Below are 22,836 nucleotides of genomic sequence, written 5' to 3'. Positions count from 1 at the left end.
TGCAAAGAATCTTTTTCCCTCTTGGAGAACACTAAGATTTTGCACTGCTTTAAAATTAATGTTACACTCCGTTTTCTTTTCTTTCTTTCTTTTTTTTTTTAACTCCTTCATTTTACTTTTAAAAAACCTGGCAAGGCCAAACACTTTCTACATATGTTTTTACTCCATCCATTTTTATAACCTCAAATATATTATATCCAAGATCAGTAAGGTCATAGTGGTTAGTTATCACAAGACCTGTGATTGAGTTCCACATTCTACAACCAACACAGTGTTCATCTTTACATAATTAGCTATTATTCTGTACAGCCAATATTTTAACAAAAGTAGTTTTCTAAAACATATACATACCACTGAAGAGTTACGTAGTTTAACAGTCCTTGGAAAATAACTGTCATTGCAAACAGAAAAGCTCTTTGCCTTGTTGGGGAAACAGACCCAGAATGAAACTTAATTTCATGGTAGCAAGAGATGAATAAGTATAGATTTAAATTATATTCTGTGGTAACTACTAAATAAATATTGTTTAACTCATACCTTTATCTTTCTAAGCACAGGGTAATGTCTAACCCAGGGCTTTACAGTCGCAAGCCATTTGTGTAAACAACTTTATCTGAAGTTTCTCATTAAATCCTATTGAAAACTTGCGGTGGGTGGTTTCAAGAATAATTTTAACCAAGGCTGACTCGAGGTATTTGGAGCTTATAGTGATTTTATTTCATAACTTTAAATTCAGTGAAGTTAGAGATGGACACTGCGTTGTTTATTAAATGATATCTCCAGGCCCCAGCATGGTAAAGATACTCAGTTCAATATTTGTGGAAGGAATGGAGGTAAATGCATGCATGCAGGAATTAATGAAGCTTAACGTTCAGATTTTTATTGGTTGAAGTATCATGTTATAAAGAATGTGGCGTTCTGTCACTTGTATCTGTCTTTTGCCAAAAGAAACTCAGTCTTTAGAAGTTATTGATTATACAAGGAATTTTTAAATTGGAACAGTGCTGTTAACAATTCAGAAAAAAGCGAGGATCATAGAATACTCCATAGATTTGGAGTCTGTATCAATTTTGTCTTTATATATTTCACTTTGTCCTCAAAGTAGATTAATGAAAAAAGCATGTAACTCAAATTTATATTTCAGAATATTTTATATATTAGAAAACAGTTATTCTATAAATGTTCCCTCTGTGAACAAAGGAAACTGTGCAGTTAATGATAATGAAAGACAAGGGAGAGGACGTATTTCTACCCACGAATTCGTGCATTGATTCCTACAGAATTACCCACATTCAAAATTAAATCACTGAAATAAAAAAGACCAGAAGATGACAGTACATTAGGAGTGGTGTTCTTGTTTCTTCAGCTCTTTTAATGTGAAGAGACAACCGTTGGTCAGTGCAAGAATTGCCAATTTGTGTAAGATTCTCCTGCAAGATCTCAAAAGATGTCTGAATTAAAGAGAAGTCCTTGAATTTCACGATGGTAGAAGAGACAGCCGGTACTTACTCGAACAGGATTGGAAAAGTGAATCTTCAGTGATCGAGACTGATTTAAATAAAATACAGGTTAAGGGCTAGGATGATGCCACTAAACTGAGTGAAAATCTACCAATTATAACAAAACTCAGAGGAAGATTGATGAGCTTCCTATAAACACATATTTGTAAATATAGCGGCTCTAGTCACTCTGTTTAACACTCTTGAAGAAATTACTGTGTTTGTGTTTTTGTGGACCCAATGAATAGGGCAGGGAGGGAGGCTGTTTTGCTATTTTATTTCGTTTCCCTAGCTTATTGCCTGGCATTTAGAAGGGCTCCTTTAATAGATGTTAGTGGAATGCATTAACTGTGTTCATTCTTTGGATCTGGCCATGGTGAGGTTTGATGAAGAAGTGAGAGAACTTTGAAGTATTCTCACTTTTACAAGTTCTTTGAATGGCACTACTTATGTAACTATATAAAGAGATTATTGAAACGTTTTAAGTATATTGAGTAAGTCTGTGGCCAGTACCAAACTGTTTGCTAGCATTGGTTTCAAATTTGAAATTATCTTTTGTTTAAAATTTGTATTTTTCATACTAACAATTTTTTCTTAATCAGGGACTGTTTGCTTATAAGAAACCCGTTGAAAGAAACATAAAGAGGGTGTTTGTCTTTATGAGGAATTAAATGAATTCCATGGTGCCCAAGGGCAGGAAGCACAGCCCAGGCCTCAGAGGGGCTGGAACCTGGGACTAGCAGGAGGTGGACACTATAGAGGCAGTCGGCATTTGTCCTTGTTTGTCTGTCTTTCCTGCAGCACGCTCTGTTGTCACTTGATTCCCATTATTGTTTTTCCCAAGATTTCTCTGTTTCTCCTCACATCGAGTGGAATGGGCTGAGCCCCCTCTGTGGTGACTCAGTTCAGGGCCACCAGAGACAGCCTATGGTCTTTGAGTCTAAATTCCTGGGAGAGAAGGTTTGATTGGCAGCTTGGACTGGGTGCCCACTCTTGATCCAGTGGTTTGGCCAAGAGTTTTGGGTGATGGTTACCAGGGGACAGTTTTAGCACAAGGGAAGCATGAGCTGGGCAGGTACCCTGAGAGGCATCAATTACATTGTTACAGGGATTCTTTCTAAAGAGGTTCCAAATGAAACTATAGACATTTGCCGTTTGTCTTTAACAATCGGAGCAATACAGTTGTTTATCATTTGAGAGGAATGATGAACTTTTCAAAGCCGTTTGCAACAGAGTGAAGAAGTCATGCCAAAAAATTACCCCCAAAGGTTTTGAACTGGAAAGACTTTCCTAGAGGAAAATCCTTATTTTCAGAGGAGAAAGTGAAAAAAAGGATTATGATTTGGATACTCCATTCTCTCCCATGTCCTCAGAGGAACATTGTAAAATTACTGTTCATTTCCAAGGCTTTCATACGACATCACTGAATTTAAATTTGTATTTTTTGGGGAATGATTGCAATGAAATGAAACCAACCTTAGAACTGCTCTTTCAATGGAATGTTTTATTAAACAGTGGTGAAACATATACAAAGATTTTTGCAGACACGTTGCAAATAGTATTCCAGAACTTCTACTTTATTGGATCTTGAAACTCAACTTCATTTTTGATTCCATCCCTTTAAGTGGCTTGCATTTACACAGCACTTCTTGCACTGCAGGTCTGTTACATACTGTTTTGTAGCCAGCTGCATTGTAAACTCAGAATGCTCTTTTTTTCCTGTTCTTCATCCTATAAGATCTTTCTTATGCAGCACTGTGTAGAGACACTCTGGGTCCTGACACTGATGGCTGTCAAACAGAAACTAAACACCAGAGAGGTAGCCCCTGAAAGTCCCAGCGGTGTTGTGGCGAATGTTGCACCAGCTGAGAAAGATATTTAGGTCCTGTTGATTTAATCTTATCTGTAAGAATTTTGCACTTTGTTTGCTTTGTTACTATACCTTGTATTTTGAATTTTTACCAGGAGGTCCAGAAGCTGGCTGCAGTGGCTATAGCTGTTGGCCCTTTTGTTGGGATGGCAGTGTGATTTCTTTCTTACGTTGTTTTTTTTTTTAAGTTTATTTATTTATTTTGAGTGTGTGCGTGAGCGCGAGAGAGAAAGAGAGAGAGAGAGAGAGAGAGAGTGAGCAGGGGAGGGGCAGAGGGAGGGAGAGAGAGAGAGAATCCCAAGCAGCGTAGAGCCTGCCTTGGGGCTTGAACCCGCGAACTGTGAGATCATGACCTGAGCTGAAACCAAGAGTTGGATGCCTAACCGACCGAGCCACCCAGGCATCCGTTTTTCTTATGCTGTCAAAAATAATCGGTTTGGAAAATGTTAACCGAGTAATTTTTCTGTGTTAACCCTGTCCTCCCCCCCTACAGTATTTTAGTGACTGAATCCCTCAGCCTGGCATTCAAGACTGTCAACAGCCTGCCATTACCGCCTCTCTGTACCCCCTTGTTGGAGCTCAGCTGACAGCAATCCAAGTCAAAAGCCTACACAACCAATTTGTTCATTGAACTTCTCAAATACCCCACCTTTCCAGTTTCAGCTTTTGTTCACACAGTTTAGTTTGGCTTTAGTAGGATGGACCAAGGACATAATAAAGCATCCTGAGTGTTTTTGTGTCATATTTGGTTCTTCATTTGCACTCACAAATCTGCTACTCTACTGGATGCGCTGTCTATGAGTTTCCTTGGCCAGCTCTCTTCTTGCCTCCGAGATCACCTGCAGGGAGAGGAGGCGTTAACCATTTTCATTCTGACTTTTAACAGTTGAGCTAAGTAAAAAGTTGGACACTCTGTCCAGGGACTTAGTATTTTGCATCATGCTGAGGGGCATTATAATTTGCCTTGGTAGCATAGTTCATTTTACTTTTATTTTTATCCTTTTAAGAGATTCATTTACTTAAAGAATATTATTATCTAGCATTCAGGATATTTTTAGAGGCTAATTAGGGAGGCAGGTCACCTTTGATGTAGTGAATGTTCTAAAAAATGCTCATGAAAGGCAAGTAAGAAGTGCTAATTTTGTGGATTAGACATTATCTCTCCCTTAGATTTTGAGGATTCCTTTGTCCTGGTATTTCGGAACATCTTATTTTCTTGGAATTCATGGAATGTTAGAAAAATTTCTGGTTATAGTTTATTAAAAATAGCTGATAGATAGAATTGCTAAAATAACTTATTGAACATTTATTTTGTAGAGCATTTGTTTTGTGGCTTATTTATATATGTGATGTCATTTAATCACATGGCACCTCTGAGGTGGAAATGTATATTCCTTTTTTAAATATTAACTTTATTGAGGTATAACTTACATATAATAAAATGTGCGCACACTTCAACACATTTTGTCAGTTGTAAACACTCGAGTAACTAAACCATAGTCAAGATACAGAACATTTCCATCCCCCCAAGATGTAGAACATTTCATTCCGTCTACAGATCGATCTCCTCCATCACCATCCCCGTAAACCCTGAGCCTTCTCTCTGAAACCATAAACCAGTTGTTCCTGTTTTAGAATTTCATAGAAATGGAATCATATACTGTGTAGTTTTTGGTATATGGCTTCTTTCATTAAGCATAATGTTTGGAGATTCATCCATATTTTCCCTTGTATCAGTACTTTGTTTCTTTTATTGCTGCGTAGTATTGCATTGTATCTGTACAAGTGCCACAGTTTTTTGTATACATTCATCTGTTGAGGACATTTGAGTTTCCAGTTTTTGACTGTTATGAATAAAGCTATCACATTTTTGTACATGTCTTTTGTGGAGATATGTCTTGATTTTCTTGGGTACATAACCTAGGAGTGGTGTTGCTGTGTTGTAAGCTAAGTGTATGTTCATAAATAATTACTAAACTGTTTCCCAAAGTGGTTGTACTGTTTTACATTCCTATTAGCAATTTATGAGCAGTCTAGGTATTCTGTGTTTTTGTCCACACTTGGTATTGTTATTATTTTTAGCTATATTCCTTCTAGTGGATGCGTACTGGTGTCTCATTGTGGTTTTAATTTGCATTTTTATATGCTTATTGGCTATCCATATATCTTTTGTTGTGAAATACCTCTTCACATCTGTTGCTCAACGTTTTGATTGGATTGTCGGGCTTTTTAATTTTTTTTTTCAATGTTTATTTATTTTTGGGACAGAGAGAGACAGAGCATGAACGGGGGAGGGGCAGAGAGAGAGGGAGACACAGAATCGGAAACAGGCTCCAGGCTCTGAGCCATCAGCCCAGAGCCTGACGCGGGGCTCGAACTCACGGACCGCGAGATCGTGACCTGGCTGAAGTCGGACGCTTAACTGACTGCGCCACCCAGGCGCCCCTGGATTGTCGGGCTTTTTGTTGAGTTGTGGGTAGTCTTTATATAGCCTAGAAAGAAGTTGTTTGTTGCTTTGTCAATATTTTCTTCCAGTCTGTGGCTTCCCTTTTTCTTTTCTTTTTTTTTTTTCCCTTTTTATTTTCTTAATGATGTCTTTCCAAGAACAGAAGTTTTTAACATTGATGGAGTCCAGTTTAACAGTTTTTTCTTTTATAGTTTATGCTTTTGACTTTTTGTTTATGGAATCTTTTCCTACCTGAAGATCTTGAAGATTTTCTTCTAGAAGTTTTATATTTTTACCTCAGGCATTTTGGTCTATGATTTATTTTGAGTTGATTTTGACCACATATATGTTCATTAACCATTTAAGTGTGAGTCTGTTTCTGGATTTCATATTGTATTCCACTGATATGTCTATCCTCATGTGACTATAACACCGCCTTTATTATTATAGCTTTAGAGTAAGTCTTTAAATTAGTGTTAAGTCCTACAACTTAATTTTTCAAAGCTCTTTTGGCTATTCTAGGTCCTTAGTATATTCATAGAAATTTTAGAATCAGCTTGTCAAATGTCTGCAGAAGTCCTGCTTGGAATTGCATTCAATCTGAAGATCAGTTTGTAGAGAATTCACATCTTAATATCACCGTTAGGTGAAAATGGTAGCCTCTCCATTATTAGGTCTTCTGTAATTTCTTCCAGTATCTTGTAGTTTTTTTTGTGAACAGGTCTCGACAATTTTTCTTAAGTTTACCTCAAAGTATTTCATATTTTTGAGGCTAACTTATAGCATGTATAGATTTTTTTGGAACTTTATCTAATTTTTTGTTGCTGATCTCGTGAAATATCATTGATTTTAGTACTTTGACCTTGTGTGCTTCTGCATCCTTATAGTCACTTACTAGTTCTAGTAACTTTTGTTTAGGTTCCTTGTATATTTTCTTCAGAAACAATCATACCACTCGTGAAAAAGAGTGTTGCTTCCTCCTTTCCAATCTGTCGAATTTATATTTCTTATTCTTGGTTTATTGCACTGAATGGGCTCTGCAGCACAGTGTTTGAGTAGAAGTGATGAAATCAGATATCCTTGCCTTATTTCCAGTCCTAAGGGGAAGGTGTTTAGTGTTTCATCATTAAGCATAATTGTCAACCGTGGTTTCCCTCTGTCAGTTTGAGAAAGTTGCCATCTCTTTAAACGTGCTGAGAGTTTTTATTATGAAAAGAATGTTAATACGTTAGATGCTTTTTCTCTATTAGGATGATCACATGCTTTGTCTCTTTTATCCTATTAATATGATGAATAAACTGATCAAATGTTGAACCATGTTGCATTCCTGGGATTAATCCCACTCGATCATTATGTATTATCCTATGTATTATCCTTCTTATATATTGTTGGATTTGGTTCATTCATATTCTTTTAAGGATGTTTGTGTCTATAGTTGTTGCTATTATTTCTGTACTTCTCTCATAGTACACTATACTACAGTATAGTATAATATATATAAAATAGTGTGTGTGTATGTATATATATATATATATACATACACACACACACACACACACATATATATAATAGTATAATAAATGCTGTATTGCATATTTGAGAAAATACAAAAAGAAAGCCAGTAGTGGCTTTACCCTTCGTATTTCTCTTTTGATACCACTCACATTAATACCGTTAGTAACAACCCCACCAAGATAAAACAAAACAAAACAAAATAAAAAAATCCTTGTTTTTCTTCTGCCTTTGGCTACAGGACTAGGCTGTAAAAGGAAGAGAACAAAATGTTTTAGTAAGATCGTGTCGTTACTGAGGGGGAATTAGAGCCATTAAAAAAAAATAAACAACTTAACCAAAAATATGGCAAAAGAGGAAAGTGGTGGCTAGAGGGCTTAGGACATTCCAGGGAGTTTTGTAGATTTGGGATTTCAGATGAAGACCAGATACCTCTAATTTGTGAGGGGAATGAAGGACCAAGGGACGGAATAGCGTTAGCTTGAGGAGGAAGAGAATTGTCTTAAAAAAAATTCTTCCGCAGTCTGAATAAAATTAGTGTTTTTCCCTTGTTTGGGCCTTAGAAATTAGAATCTTCTCCTAGTGCTGTCATGCTATGTGGTAAAGCCTGTTTGATCGTGGTGCTGTAAGCCTAAGTTGATGTGGTTGCGTTCAGTGTATAGAAAAGTTACATACAACTCCTCTCCAGTTAGTTCTTCTCTTGTACTTATGCCGAAACCTCTCCATCTGGAGAAGTGCCAATTTGCCACTAAATTTAAATAAATAAGAACATTTCTCATCAATAGGGGTGGCAAATTTAGCCCCTCTTTAGAGCACTGAGCAATTTATGACCATATGTTAAATACCATAAAACAGCTTTAAAGACTTGGTCCCTGGCCATTGCCAGATTGCACCGTAGGAGTAGAGCCGCGCTGCGAGGGACTGGGAATTCTTCCTCCGGCCCTTGGAGGCCTCAGTAACTCACTGATGTCACAGCCAAAGAGGCCTGTTTTCAAACATTCCCTTTATAAAGGTGAAATACTAAAAGATTCCATTTTGGCATTTGGGTGCAAAGAAGGCAAGACTTCTTTTCGATTCTTAGGGGTCAAAATTAATATGGAAAGTGTTGTGTGGGAGAATGAGTAACTTGGCAGCAGTGAGTCCAGAAGGCAAGTCTAGGAATAGGTAGTAGAGATCCTACTCATTCTTTTTCTTGGAGCATGAACTGGACTTTTATAAGGCATAAGCAAACCAAATATCACATGTTTCGAAATTGTTTTCTTTTCGCCAACTTTTATGGCATTAATATTAATGTTAAAAATGGTTATTAAAATTTCGTCCCATAGGGCTGCCAATAGTAAGTCTTTCTTTTCTTCCAGGAGGATGAGTCATTATTTGGTGAACTCCAAATATTAGTTTTTCTCCTTTCCATCATCACAGGCTGTGAATCATTTATGGCATCCAGGGGGCTCATGGCTGAGGGAATGAAGGGACGTGCGAACATGTGATTTTTTTGGTCAAGTAGTGCTGTAGGACCTCAGCTGGACTTTCAGCACATGTTAAACCGCTGGTTCAGGCAGGGGGCAGTGTGATTAAGTGGGAGTAGGCATCCCAAAGCTTTGTACGAGATTTTTCTGATTGTTCTCTCTGAAGGATAACTCTTCCTACAGAGGAAGATGATGAAATTTGGCTGTCAGAGGTCCAGGATTCCTAGCCTTCTTGAATGTGTAAGTGCCAGCCTGAAGGCTGATTTCCTGTCAGTTCCTGTGTGGTTTGCACTACATCCTCTTTGCAACAGATCAGTATTTTAGGTCATCTATCGTAACTGCTATCCTGTAAATTCTTGGCAATTTGATCTCAGTTTACAGAAGGCAGCTGGCATACTTCTCTAGGAAGTGCAGCTGGGGAGTCCTGTCTCCCTCTTCCTAAGGCCGGGAAGTGTACCATTGTTATTCGTTTGCTGCTTTCTTCCTTTGAAAGAGCAAAAATCTTCAAAATTTGGCAAATTCTGAAAGTGCCCCGAATGGTTTGAAATTACTTTTCCATTTCATTGATCTAGGGGAAAAACTTGAGTGACCTTTGACATCATTTGTAAATCTTGTCTCATTTTTCCATAACACCGATCGGTGTATTAGTTTTCCCCCCACTGCAAATGAAGTCATGCTGAAATCTTCAGAGAGTCACATCAGGGTAATTTGTTTTGTTTTGGGTTTTGATTTTCAAGGGTAGTCTAATTACTTAGGCCATGCTGTTGCCTTAGTTATTTCTTCTGTGTTTCTGTCCCTTAACAGTGGGATTTTTCTGGGGTGCCTGGGTGGCTTAGTCGGGTAAGTTCCCGATTTTGGCTCAGGTCACGATCTCATGGTTCGCGAATTCAAGCCCCTCTTGGGGCTCTGTGCTGACAGCTCAGAGCCTGGAGCATGCCTCGGATTCTGTGTCTCCCTCTCTCTCTGTCCCCCCCCGCCCCCCCGCCAAAAATAAATAAACATCAAAAAAATAAAAATTAAAAAAAGAGGGATTTTTTTCTCTTTCTGTAATCAGCAGCCATTAAGACTATTTACTTTGGGTATGACTTGAGTATTTGCATTGGATTTTTAAACCTTATGGAAGACAGAGATATTTCAGTCACATTTCTTCACTCTTTAATATTAAGATCGAAGTATCAGTTTCGTTTTTCCAAGTTATCATGCCAGAGGGTGAACTCTGTTGTAGAATTTAGAAAGGGAGCAATTTTCCTCTTTTCTTATGACTCAGCAGTCACATTTTGGTAATTTGATTTTATTTACATAGAACAAGAATTCCTTTAGCCCAGTTCTCCCCTTCATCTGGGAGAAGAACCTGTTTGTAAAGAGAATGCAAACTCATGCACGAGGTATTTTACATGGTACCCTTAACAATCTATTGTGGCACAGATCATTTCTACTACTGATTCTTTTTTCATCTTTGTAAAAGCCCCATCTTTAGTGAAGTTCAACAACATGGTTAGTGCAGCTCTTGGTTTCCTTTGTGTTCTGGTTCTTAAGATGAATGAAGGGAAAGGAAAGATAAATTGTGCTGCGTTACAGAAAAAAGCGAACGTCGTGAAGATGGATACTAATTTTTGCGACCTGTCAGTGGGACAAGGGGGTATCTGAAGATCTGAGGAAGAGCAGCATAGCTTCCTTATTGAAGAAAGGGAGAAATAACTATGAAATATTATATAGATCCACCAGGTTGATACACATATTTAGAAATAACCTGGAAAAAGACTCACAAGAGTAGTTTAGCCCTACTTGGTCTAGAATAGGACTAACCAATTTTATTTTGTAAAGAACAAATCTTAAAAGGTTTATGTCTTATTATAGAAGGGTGAGTATAGTACTAAACCGAGAAGAAACGAATAAGTTGACTCTGTCCCAGGAGTAGCAGGGCTTTTGGTTCTGTCTTTGAAATGGATCCAATAAGCAGATCATGAAATGATTCATTAGACATAAAATGTGTTGCTTGACAGAATGCTCCAAGTGTCACCACTGAAGAACGAATGCTGCTTAAGGTGGAAATCGGAGAATTCGGTCGTCTTCAAGTAGAGCAGTGCAGATGTAGAGCCATTGTAGAGCAATTGTTCTTCTCCAGTTATTTATTTATTTTTAGTGTTCTTATTCTTGCGTTTTTCCTTCCTGTAATTTCAGTATACTTGGGTAAGACCAGTTCCAGGCAATTGTACTCAGACATCAGATTTTTTTTTTTTTTTTAACCTGCTTTAGCAGGGTTGGCTGTCTTCCGCAGAAAGGGAAGAAAAGAATCCACAAACGTCAGAACACTTATCACTTCTCCACCCCACCCATCCAGTCGTGGAGCACCTACCCAGTCCAAATTCTGGAGCACGGTATCGCAGGGCCTCCATTGTTTGGCACCATCAAAACCCTTCTGGCATCCTCTCTTCTACCAAATCAGAGTCTTTTGACAGTCTGTTCCCTAACCTTTGTTTTCAACTCTGTCTGCTATTCTCCCTTCTGAACATCTTGTTCCTATCATGCCGTCTACTCGTCGTTCCTGGGGCACATGATTTTCTGCCCCCTAAGTTTTGCTAATTCTTTTACCCTTGCCTGTAATTACCTTCTCCTGTTTCTTTATCTCAGCCTCCTGTGGACAGCACAAAGAGTGGACATTTTAAAAAAGAATTGATTAGCCCACACGTGATTTTAGATGAAGTATTCGGTGGACTAGGAGATTGTGACGGATTGTCCAGAGGCGGCTGCAGCCAAATCTCCTGTCCCACGTGCTCTGCTGTACGGAGTGTGACCTTCCCACTGCCCCTTCAGGAGTTGAGTATAGTTTTCCTCGCCTTGCACCTGGGTGGGCTCGTGACGATTTTGACCAGTAGAGTGTCACGCACATGATGTTGCATGACTTCTGAGGCTGTCCAGCTTCTGACTTCTTAGCAGGAACACCTGTGCATAGAGCCCTGAGCCTCTGCATAAGGATATGCCCGGCTGCCGTGAGCTTGCCATTCTGCCAGGTAGCTGTGCCACGTGGAGGGGCCACGTGTAGGCATGCGGTTGGCAGTTCTTGGCTTTGAGTTATCGTAGCTCAGGTACCAGACACGTGAGTGGAACCGTACTGAATCCTGTCCACCAGCTGAATGCCCCTTAGTGCTCTCAGTGCTGTGAGGAGCAACAAAATCACCTGTCTGTGCTCCGCCTGTATCTCTAACCTACAGAATCTGCGAGTATTATAAAATGGATGTTGTTTTTCTAGTTTTGAGGTAGTTTGATAGGTAGCGTTAGTAATTAGCACATAGACCCTGGAGAACAGGAGTGGAACAGGAGCCCGTAGGAGGGTGGAAGAGATGGCTGTAGGAGCAGACAACTGCTCTGTCTCTGTCTTTCTCAATAATTAATAAATGTTAAAAAAATAAAAAAAAATTTTTAATGTTTGTTTATCTTTGAGAGACAGAGACAGAATGCCAGTGGGGGAGGGGCGGAGAGAGAGGGAGACACAGAATCTGAAGCAGGCTCCAGGCTTTGAGCTGTCAGTACAGGGCCCCGATGTGGGGCTCGAACTCACGAGCCATGAGATCATGACCTGAGCTGAAGTCGGACGCTTCACCGACTGAGCCACCCAGGCGCCCCCTGATGATTAATTAATTTTATATATATATATATATATATATATATATATATATGTGAATATATACTTGAATATATTTGTATTTATTTTTGTATGGAGTTGGGTTGACGTCACCTACCTAGAGGCAGAAGGTCTGGAAAGGGCCTGGTTGCCTGGTAGAGAATGTTGAAGACGATATAGATTATTGGCTTTCAGCTCCTTGCCTTTAGCAAATACTCTTGTGAGGAGAGAGAGATGTGTGGCATTTTACTGTTATGGCCTCCTTTCCTCAAGAGAGCATAGCATACACCCGCAGTGTGAAGCACTCTGAGCCCTTCAGAAGAAGTAAAAGTGATTCTTCGCAGACGAGCGCCTCAGACTACCGTGGCTCTCTGTTTATGAATTCTGAATCTCAACACGACTTTTTTTTTTTTTTTTTTTTTTTTTTTAAATTTTTTTTTTTCAACGTTTATTTATTTTTTTGGGACAGAGAGAGACAGAGCATGAACGGGGGAGGGGCAGAGAGAGAGGGAGACACAGAATCGGAAACAGGCTCCAGGCTCCGAGCCATCAGCCCAGAGCCCGACGCGGGGCTCGAACTCACGGACCGCGAGATCGTGACCTGGCTGAAGTCGGACGCTTAACCGACTGTGCCACCCAGGCGCCCCTCAACACGACTTTTAAGGGTTCGGATAACCAAAGCTGCTTGTGGTTTTGGGAAATGGAAGGGTTCCTACCTTTTAGAGTGGGGAGTTTGATAAGTAGCAGCTTTCTTGAGGCGGGAGAGGGAACAAATCTCTAGTTCTAGCTATGGAGCTTCAGAGGGCTTTTACCCACATTGAGGACTCAGCAAGTGTTGTTAATTGAATGGTGGAATGGCTTCTATAAAAGAATTGTTTTCTGGAGCATCCAGGGGTCTGGCCACCAGCCACATGCAAGTCAGTTTGTTTCTGTGAAGGATTACATGCTCCACATCTCAATGTACTCTGAAGAGTCTGGGAATCCTGCAAATCTCAGATGTTTTTAACCATTTAGTAGAATATCTGATTGGCTGTTGACATCTTTTCGTTGACGCTGTACTGAGGAGAGCTGCTCTCGAACCTCACTGAAATACTGTTACTGGATAAAAGATCACTACTTTCATGACAGGGTAACTGTGACGGACCGAACCTTTCCTTCATGTATTAAAGGCAGAATATAATTAAATTCTATATTACTGCAGAGTTTGTCCTTGTGCTGTAAGAGATTCTACTGTATTTCAGTTGGCCTCTGTTAGATGCTTTTATTTTCCCTTTTCTTAATATTTTATTATTATTATTTTTTTACTGTGTTGGAGTGACCTTGGCACTTCTGAGCTGTTATGACTTGTATTTTGCGTATTTCTCCACCCCTTCCCTGAAAATTGCGGTACACGTAGATAACTTGCTCTTACAGACGCTGCTTGATTTGTTTCTTTCTGACTTGCGTAATTTTCCTGGCAGGAGCATGACTGTCTTTGTCCTTTGTTATCACCAACTTAAATTTAAATTATCAAACAGAAAAAGTTGCCATTGTGATACCGTTGCTTTTAAAAAACGGCTGATTTTGTGTTGCTTGGGTTTTGATTTTTTTCATATTTTCAGTGAATGTTGGCTAGAGTTTGTGTACCTTTAACTGTTTTCACTCTGGTAGTAGTTTTATTTGTAAAAATTTTTTCACTTACTGTTTCTGAAAAGCATTTTCTGATACCCACTTTTGAAGGAATTTAGTTTATTTATCCTTATTTTTCAGCATCCTCAATTTTCATTCATTTCCATCGATTTCCCCCCCCCCCCACCCGCCCCCCACTTTAGCTTCTGTGGATTATGGGACTTGCTTTTGTTCATTGTTAGACTTGTTTAGCTCTGTCGTGTGTGAACTCAAAGGATCCTTCATACTTATTTATTTATTTTTTTTAAACATCTTTCTTGGTCCAGCTGCTGGGCATTTCAGAATTACTTGACAGTAGGAAGTATTATTCAGTGTTTTTTTTTTTTTTTTTTTTTTTGCATGAATTCCGCAGGCTAAAGCGTGGTTTTCACAGAGTTTCTGAAAGTTTAAGAGCGGGCTTTTACACGCTCTTCCAAGCACTGTTTCTGTGGGAGCTGGAGGACCGAGTCTGGTCTGAGATTGTTCTTTGTGCACCAGTTTGATTCTGCTGCTGGTGCTCTGGCTTGTGCCTTGGTCAGCAGAAGTCACATTGTTCAACAATGAACTCAGAATTGAAAGAAAGATTGGTGTGGTTTCTTTCCCCCCATCTTGCATTCTGTGGTTATTTCTCCTGATTTTTTGGCAAGTGTTAACTTGTCTGTGTCAAGCTGTGCCACATCAGCCTTAAATTTCTGCTTTGTATAATTCAGCTAGGAATTAGAAAGAGGTATTTACAGTCGTATAGCTGTCCGTATTTTCCAAAGTATTTTTACTTAAATGATCTCATTCTAAGCTTCCATATAAGGGAGAGCCCATAGAGTCTAAACGACTAAGCAGCCTGAGGTCGCATAACTGGGAAGTCAGGGACTCAGAACTCAAATCCAGGACTTCGGAGTATAAACCCAATGTTTTTCCCACCGTAACATGCTGGGAAATAAATATCGTTCTTTATTACCGTCATAGTAACAATCCGCTTCTCAGCAGAAGCAGGTAAGAGCAAGTCAACAGGAATAATCCGCTGCGCACACTGAGAAAGTTAGGCAGGAAGTAAAGACAAGCAGTGGCATCCCTGAATAGGAAGTAGACACAACATCAAATGCTACTGCTGTCTGCCCGACATCTCTAGGAAAGGTGGTGGTCCGCTGACTAATATCTGATGGGGACATTAACTGACAAACTTCCACTTTTGTGTGCGAATCACTTGGACGCTTGAGGAGTAACAACTTGTGGTTGGTTGTTTTTTTCTGAGGGCAGGATTCACAAGAAGTTCATGAAAATAGGGTGAGAAGTGAATCAGGTTTACGAGAGGCAGAGGCTCAGTTTCAGCTTTGAGAGGTAGGGGCTAGTCTTAAATGCTGTATTTTACTGTATCTGTCTTTAAGAGGAGTTAGCCTGTGATCTTAAGTTACCGTGTAGGCCCTGACCTAGTGGCATTGGCTTTATGATTCCGGTCTGTTATCTTGTCTGATGCATCCTTAATTGTCTTAATTGTGTCTTTCTGATATAATACAAACTATTGTTTAATTCATAGTCAGATTGTAAATTAAACGGCATTTTGAACCACTTTGTAAAATCACTTGGATGATTTTTCTTTAATGTGGGAAAGATGAGGGAGGAAAACCTAACGGGCCAGGTAATAAGGTAGATCAGATTATAGAGCTAAATTCTTTGGGCATTTGTGAGCGAAAAAATTGGGTTTTCAGTGAAAAATGTACTTAAAATTTACTTACAAATGAAATTATCAGAGGATTTTAACCTTAGCCTTAAGTGTCTAGCATAGAGCCCTTAAGTGTCTAGCAGATTAAATAGCCAGTTTTATTTTTATGAAACAGAAGGGATCTGAAAGAAATTAGATAGGATCAAAAGTAAATGTAATTAAAAGAGAATGTTCTCCCCTCAGCCTGTTAGTCTTGCTACATTTCCTCTTAAGAGACATGGGTTTGTCAGAACGTATGTCATCCTAATAATTAACTGAAGCCAAGGGACTCTAATTTTAGAGCTAAAGAGCCTTTGATGCCCACTACTCTACCACCCGTTGTAGCGGCTTCTTTGGTAGTGTCCTTGCTAAGTGGATAGATAGCCACTATCGTTAATTTGAATCTTACCATTCATGAGACAACATTACAGTGCTCATTCAAAAGATATTTTTGTTTTAGGGACAAAACAACTTTATTTCCTCATCCGCATGATAGTTTCATGGTACCCAGAGGAGAGCTCAGCAGAATTCTTGTTTGGGTTAATTAGCCCATACCCATATTCTTTTTATAGTGGTGATCTTTTTGAAAAATGGAATTGCTAGAATTGCCAAATAGCCATCAAGGTGGAGAAATTGTGGATGGTGGCAGCAGACTACGGATGAAGAAAACCATGGTCCCTGTATTTAAAGAAATGGAAGGAGAGATGTGTTCTTAAAATTACAGTCTGATTTATTCTATTGATGTTGGGTAGGATTCAAGAGCTGATTATTACACAAATGGGTTGAGAGCATTTAAAACATGTTATGTCATCGGTAGCCAACAGATTTACTTGGAAGGAAGTTACGTCAAATTAACCTCATTTCTTTTTGGATGATTGATCAGCTGACATAGCAAATCATTTCAGCAGAAAATCTGATAATTTCTCTGTGTTGTTTGCTGGCTATTTTATGCTTTTGAACCAAAAAATGCTAAGTTGATTAATCATTGAAAAGTTTTTAGGGTCATGTGTTTTACTGTGTTTTATTTAGCATGTTTCTGAATAATACGGCCATACGTGTTCAATTGGTGGAAGAGCACACGTTTAAAGACATTGATACTATGGTATGTGACAAAACTTGAATTTATCCCATCGGAGTAGTACATTGGATCAGAAACAACAGGATGAAATTTAACAGGGAAAGTGTAAAGTCCCTTATTTAGATTTTAAAAATTAGTTGCGTAGGTAGAGGAAAGCAGTTACATGAGGAAAGATCTGGGATGTATAGTATGAACCACTAATGTGATCTAGAAAAAACTAACCGTCTTGTGCTGTGTTAGAAACATCCTGTCTGCAGATTGGAGTGAGGTTCCTGTGCTGTGCCTGTGGCATAGCAGACCAAACGTGAGTGCTGTGTTGACATTTGTGCACCATGGTGTAGGAGAAACAGTATCAAACTAGTGTGTGCTTGACACATAATTAGTGCTTGAAGAAACCAGGGCTACTAGTTTTTAAAGATAGAAAGGATTGGAAGTGGAGTCAGGATTGGAAGGTTAACTCAGTTGTCCAAGATGGTATTAACCAATGGCAGATCTAGTTTTCTACTCTTAGTACAGGCTTCTTTCTATTCATCACACTTTGCTTTTCCAGAAAGTAAAACCAGGACTACCAGGGAGAGGTGATTAGGGAGCAGCTTTTGACTCTGCACAGAGTTTTTAATAATTGGTGTTGTCCTGGGTACCTGGCTGGCTCAGTTGGTTAAAATTTTGGTTGATTAAAAAAAAAAAAGACTGTAGTTAAGAAAAATTGGTGTTGTCCTATAATATAAGGAGCTGCTTTGAGAAATAATGAGTTCTTTGCTATTGGAAGAATTGATATAGATACCATATGACTTCTTTATTGGAGATATTATGTGTTTTAGAGGATAATTCAGAGTTGTCAGGAACTGAGCTGGATATCATATGTATGCACAAAGCAATCAACCATGTTCCTCTTTACATCTCTTGTCCTGGTTAATTATTAATAATGCCCCCTTTCCCATTCTAAGGTGCCCCAGTTTGGATAATAAATTATATGATTGCCTTCATTGTAAGTTCTCTTCCAACTCTGGAAGTCTGCTGAATGAGAATTATTTTAACATGAATGATCTTGGGGAGCCTGGGTGGCTCAGTTGGTTAAGCGTCCAACTTCGGCTCAGGTCATGATCTCGCGGTTCATGGGTTTGAGCCCTGCGTTGGGCTCTGTGCTGACAGCCCAGAGCCTGGAGCCTGCTTTAGATCCTGTGTGTCTCTCTCTCTGCCCTGCTCCTGCTTGCGCTCCGTCTCTGTCTCTCTCTCAAAAAGAAACACTAAAAAAAACCAAACATGTATTATCTTGGTTTGCCATCTGAAATCAAGTCCTGGTGGTATTATGTGGAGTCTCTGAGAAAGTTATCTGAAAAAAAATTTTTAATGGAAAATTTCAAACATAAACCTAGAGAGAATGGTATATTGAATTCTTAGGTACTTGTCACCCAGCTTCACAATTATCAACTCATGGTCAATCATGTTATTTGTGTCCTCTGCCAACTTTTTTCCTGATGATTTTGAAGGCAATCCAAAGTGTCATAACATCTATAAATATTTCAGTATGTATCACTATGAGAAAATGACTTTCTTTCTTTCTTTCTTTCTCTTTCTTTCGTTCTTTTTTTAAATTTACATCCAAGTTAGTTAGCATATAGAGCAATAGTGATTTCAGGAGTAGATTCCAGTGATTCATCCCCTGTGTGTAACACCCAGTGCTCATCCTAACAGGTGTCTTCCTTAATGCCCCTCACCCACTTAGCCCATCAACCCCACCCAAAACCCCTCCAGCAACCCTCAGTTTGTCCTCTATATTTAAGAGTCTCTTATGTTTGTCCTCTCCCTGTTTTTGTATTATTTTTGCTTCCCTTCCCTTATGTTCATCTGTTTTGTATCTTAAATTCCACATATGAGTGAAATCATATGATATTTGTCTTTCTCTGACTGACTTATTTCACTTAGCATAATACCCTCTAGTTCTATTGACGTTGTTGCAAATGGCAAGATTTCATTCTTTTTGATTGCCGAGTAATACTCAATTGTATATGTATATACCACATCTTCTTTGTCCATTCATCTGTTGATGGACATTTGGACTCTTTCCATACTTTGGCTGTTGTCGATAGCACTGCTATAAACATGGGGGTGCATGTGCCCCTTCGAAACAGCACACCTGTATCCCCTGGATAAAGACCTAGTAGTGCAATTGCTGGGTCGTAGGGTAGTTTTATTTTTGATTTTTTGAGGAACCTCCATACTGTTTTCCAGAGTGGCTGCACCAGTTTGCATTCTCAACAGCAGTGAGAAAGAGATCCTCTTTCTCTGCATCCTTGCCAACATCTGTTGTTGCTTGAGTTGTTAATTTTAGCCATTCTGACTGGTGTGAGGTGGTATCTCATTGTGGTTTTGATTTGTATTTCCCTGATGATGAGTGTTGTTGAACATTTTTTCATGTGTCTGTTAGCCATCTGGATGGGTAATGACTCTTTTTTAAAACGTAGCTTTAATATCACTGTCACACTTCAGAAGTTAACATTTTTTTTTATGTTTATTTTTGAGAGAAGAGGGGCGGAGGGGCAGAGGGAGACACAAAGAATCCGAAGTGGGCTCCAGGCTCTGAGCTGTCAGCACAGAGCCCAACACGGGGCTGGAACTCATGAACCATGAGATCATGACCTGAGTTGAAGCCGGTGGCCTGAGTCACCTGGGCACCCCAACACTAATTCTTTTTTTTTTTTTTTAATTTTTATTATTCTATTTATTTATTTAAAAAAATTTTTTTTAATGTTTATTTTTGAGACAGAGAGAGACAGAACATGAATGGGGGAGGGTCAGAGAGAGAGGGAGACACAGAATCTGAAGCAGGCTCCAGGCTCTGAGCTGTCAGCACTGAGCCCGACGCGGGGCTCGAACTCACGGACCGTGAGATTATGACCTGAGCCGAGGTTGGACGCTTAAGTGACTGAGCCACCCAGGTGCCCCCCAACACTAATTCTTAAATCTATCATTACCAGTCAGTGGTCAGAATTCCCTGGTTGACATATACACACACATACACACATGCATATGTAAAACGTGTGGGTGCACACGTGTGTGTGTGTGTGTGTGTGTGTGTGTTTTACAGTGTATTTCAATATGCATAGTGTGTACATTGTAATAGATTGATGTATTACTTAGGTCTCCTATTTATAGTCATCTCAACCCCCTGTGCTCCCTTCTTTTGTTTGAACTTTTCTTTCTACTCTTCTTCCTTTTCCTCCTCATATTCTTTTTCCTCCTTTTCTCCTCGTCCTCCTTCATTCTTTTCTCTCTCCTTTTTCTTCTTTGTTTTCAATTTATTTGGGAAGAAACTGGGCCGTTTGTCCTATAGTGTTTCTCCCAGTTTGAATTTTGATGATTTTCACCCCGTGGCGTGATTTTATATCTTGCATGATATAAATATCCTGTATGGTATTCTGTATAACCTGTATGAATTGGTAATTTGATCTAGAGGTTTAATCAGATTTAGGGGGTTTTTTTTGGCAAGAATATTTCAAGGGGTAACATATTCTTCCATTAGGAGGCCTATAATGTCTGGTTGTCTTGATGTAGCAACCTTTAATGGTCCTTGCTGAGATCCATTAATTTGTTAAGAGTTACAAAATGGTGATATTCTATTATCCCTTCTTTACTTTTTGGTTGAAATACTTCTATAAAAAGAAGTTTTTCCGGGCTCCTGGATGGCTCAGTTGGCTAAGCATCTGACTTGATCTTGGCTCAGGTCATGATCTCATGGTTTATGAGATTGAGCCCTGTGTTGGGCTCTGTGCTGACAGTGTGGAGGCTGCTTGGGATTCTCTCTCCCCTGTCTCTGTCCCCCTTTCTCCACTCATGCATGCTCTCACTCTCTCAAAATAAAAAAAAATAAACTAAAAAAAAAAAAAAAAGAAAGGATGTTTTTCCTGATTAACTGTTTGGTAATCCTGAGTACAATTCCTTTAGAAGGAGTGAATGAATGCTTGATTCTTTTTTTTTTTTTTTCTGGTTTTCAAAATATTGAGTATGTTTCTTTGCATATTCCAAAGATAACTATTGACTTTTTAGAGTATTGTTGTTAACTCCTGGGTTTAAAATTTGATATGTTTTAGCCCATCCCACTTACTATTGTTATTGATGTTTGAAGTGACCCATCTTTGGCCGGGGAGCGCCTCTTCCTGATGTTCCTGAGTCTTGTTTGTTGCTCTGACCCCAAAAGCCTTTGATAGCTTTCGTGCTTTCTGGTGTGACCAGATGTTCCTGGCTCATCTTGTGCTTTTTTCATTCTGGGCCTCAGGCCAGCCCCATCAGTCTTCCTCACCCTCCAGGGAACAAGCGGGGAAACAGTTTCGTGTATGACATTGTTGCATTTTGCAAAGTTGTACGTCTGTGTTTAGTGAGTTGCTCAACCAGATTCTCTCAGGTCTCAAGCTAATGCTTTGGTTTGACCAAGTTGGTACATCAGGCAGCTTTAATAGCTTGACCCATTCTCCTCTCTTTGAAATAATTTTGTTTGTTCCATCTTTTCTTCCTTTTTCTTGCCTTTTGGGTGCTATATTTCTTTATTGTTGGTGGGATAGAAATGGGATTACTGAAGGCCCGTCTCGTGACACTGACCTTAAGTGGCCGATACTGAGTGCTGCCGTCTTGTGAGGTCATCGCTGAATGGGCAGAACTGTCAGAGATAAGATTTTGGAAAATCACACACAGCCATGGTTTGATATTAGATGTATCATTTCTTCAGGAGCAGCATATATTTCTTCATTCAGCAGCCACACTTTTGCGTTAGTTTGGATCCTAAACACAGAGCTTGAGACAAGGATTTGGGTACATACAGCTTATTTGGGGGGTGATCCCTGGAAGCACAGTGAGGGAGTAGGTTAGAGAGACAAGGGAGGGAGAAAAGCCAAAAAAGGGTACATCAATGAGTGGGTTATTAATGTGGTCAGAGAGGTTAAACCCTACTTCCGACTTCCCAACTGTGTGTACCTCGTCTCAGGATTGCCTCAAGGAAGGCAAAGAAATGATTTATATGTTCACTCTCATCGTTTGCTCTTAGTGTCGTTCACTTTCAGGTCCTCAGGCTCTTTTTCTCCCCGCTCCATGCTGACCAAACTCTTTTAGACCAGGTAGATAAAGTTATTTGAGCTGGGTGGGTGGTCACTGGTTTATAGCTATGGCCAGGAAAGGGATGGGGGTGCATAGGGGTGAGGTAGGCTATAGCAGGATGAGGAGTTGAGGTAGGGGAATGGGAATGGGGAGGTTTTGTTGTTCCCCAGAGATCATTTGTCAGTGTCTGGGGAAAGTTTTGTCACAACTGAGGGAGGAGGAGAGCGTTACTGGCTGGTATCTAGCAGGTCGAAGCCAGGGATACTGGTAAACATTGTACAATCCATAGGGCAGCTCCTTGTGACAATTATCCAGTGTCATATGTCAATAGTACTGATTTTGAGAAGCTCTGATGTCCAGGAATCCAAGGCTGCAGACCACTGGGATGGGTGGACCAAGGGAAAGTGGCTGGGGCACCAGTGGCATCTGCTGTTCTTCCATAGATATGTTTTATGTCTCCTGTCACTCTGCTTTTGTTCATAATGTTCCCTTCGTATCCTCATTTCTGGTTTTTAAACATTTTTTTACTAAAAAAAAATTTTTTTTTAAACTGTATTTATTTTTGAGAGAGAGAGACAGAGTGTGAGCAGGGGAGGGGCAGATAGAGAGGGAATTGGAAGCAGGCTCCAGGCTCTGAGCTGTCAACAGAGCCCAATGCAGGGCTCGAATTCCGGACTGTGAGATCATGACCTGAGCGGAAGTCGGACACTTAACTGACTGAGCCACCCAGGTGCCCCTCTGCTTTTTTTTTTTTTTTAATGTTTATTTGTTTTGAGAGAGAGAGAGAGAGAGAGAGAGAGAGAGAGAAAGAGAGAATGAATCCCAAACAGGCTCCATGCCATCACCGCAGAGCCTGATGTGGTGCTTGATCCCATGAACCATGAGACCTAAGCTAAAAATCGAGTCAGATGC

At 39.6% G+C, this 22,836-nt stretch overlaps 1 protein-coding gene across 4 annotated transcripts in view; it reads left to right on the top strand.

Annotated features, from left to right (window-relative positions):
• Positions 1-22,836, top strand: part of BABAM2 (BRISC and BRCA1 A complex member 2) — a 400,445-nt gene that overhangs the window by 44,539 nt on the left and 333,070 nt on the right. The window contains exon 1 of one of the 4 annotated variants that reach the window (XM_047853048.1): positions 9,001-9,033. The exons of the other annotated variants lie outside the window; for them this stretch is intronic. Coding sequence (XP_047709004.1) covers positions 9,030-9,033 — 4 coding nt within the window. The 5' untranslated portion in view covers positions 9,001-9,029. Of the gene's footprint in view, positions 1-9,000; positions 9,034-22,836 lie in introns of those variants that run through there. 4 annotated transcript variants of the gene reach the window in all.

This window comes from Prionailurus viverrinus, chromosome A3, assembly GCF_022837055.1.
Source record: "Prionailurus viverrinus isolate Anna chromosome A3, UM_Priviv_1.0, whole genome shotgun sequence".
In the NCBI taxonomy this organism is placed as follows: domain Eukaryota; kingdom Metazoa; phylum Chordata; class Mammalia; order Carnivora; family Felidae; genus Prionailurus; species Prionailurus viverrinus.
This window is presented reverse-complemented; position numbering and strand designations above follow the sequence as displayed.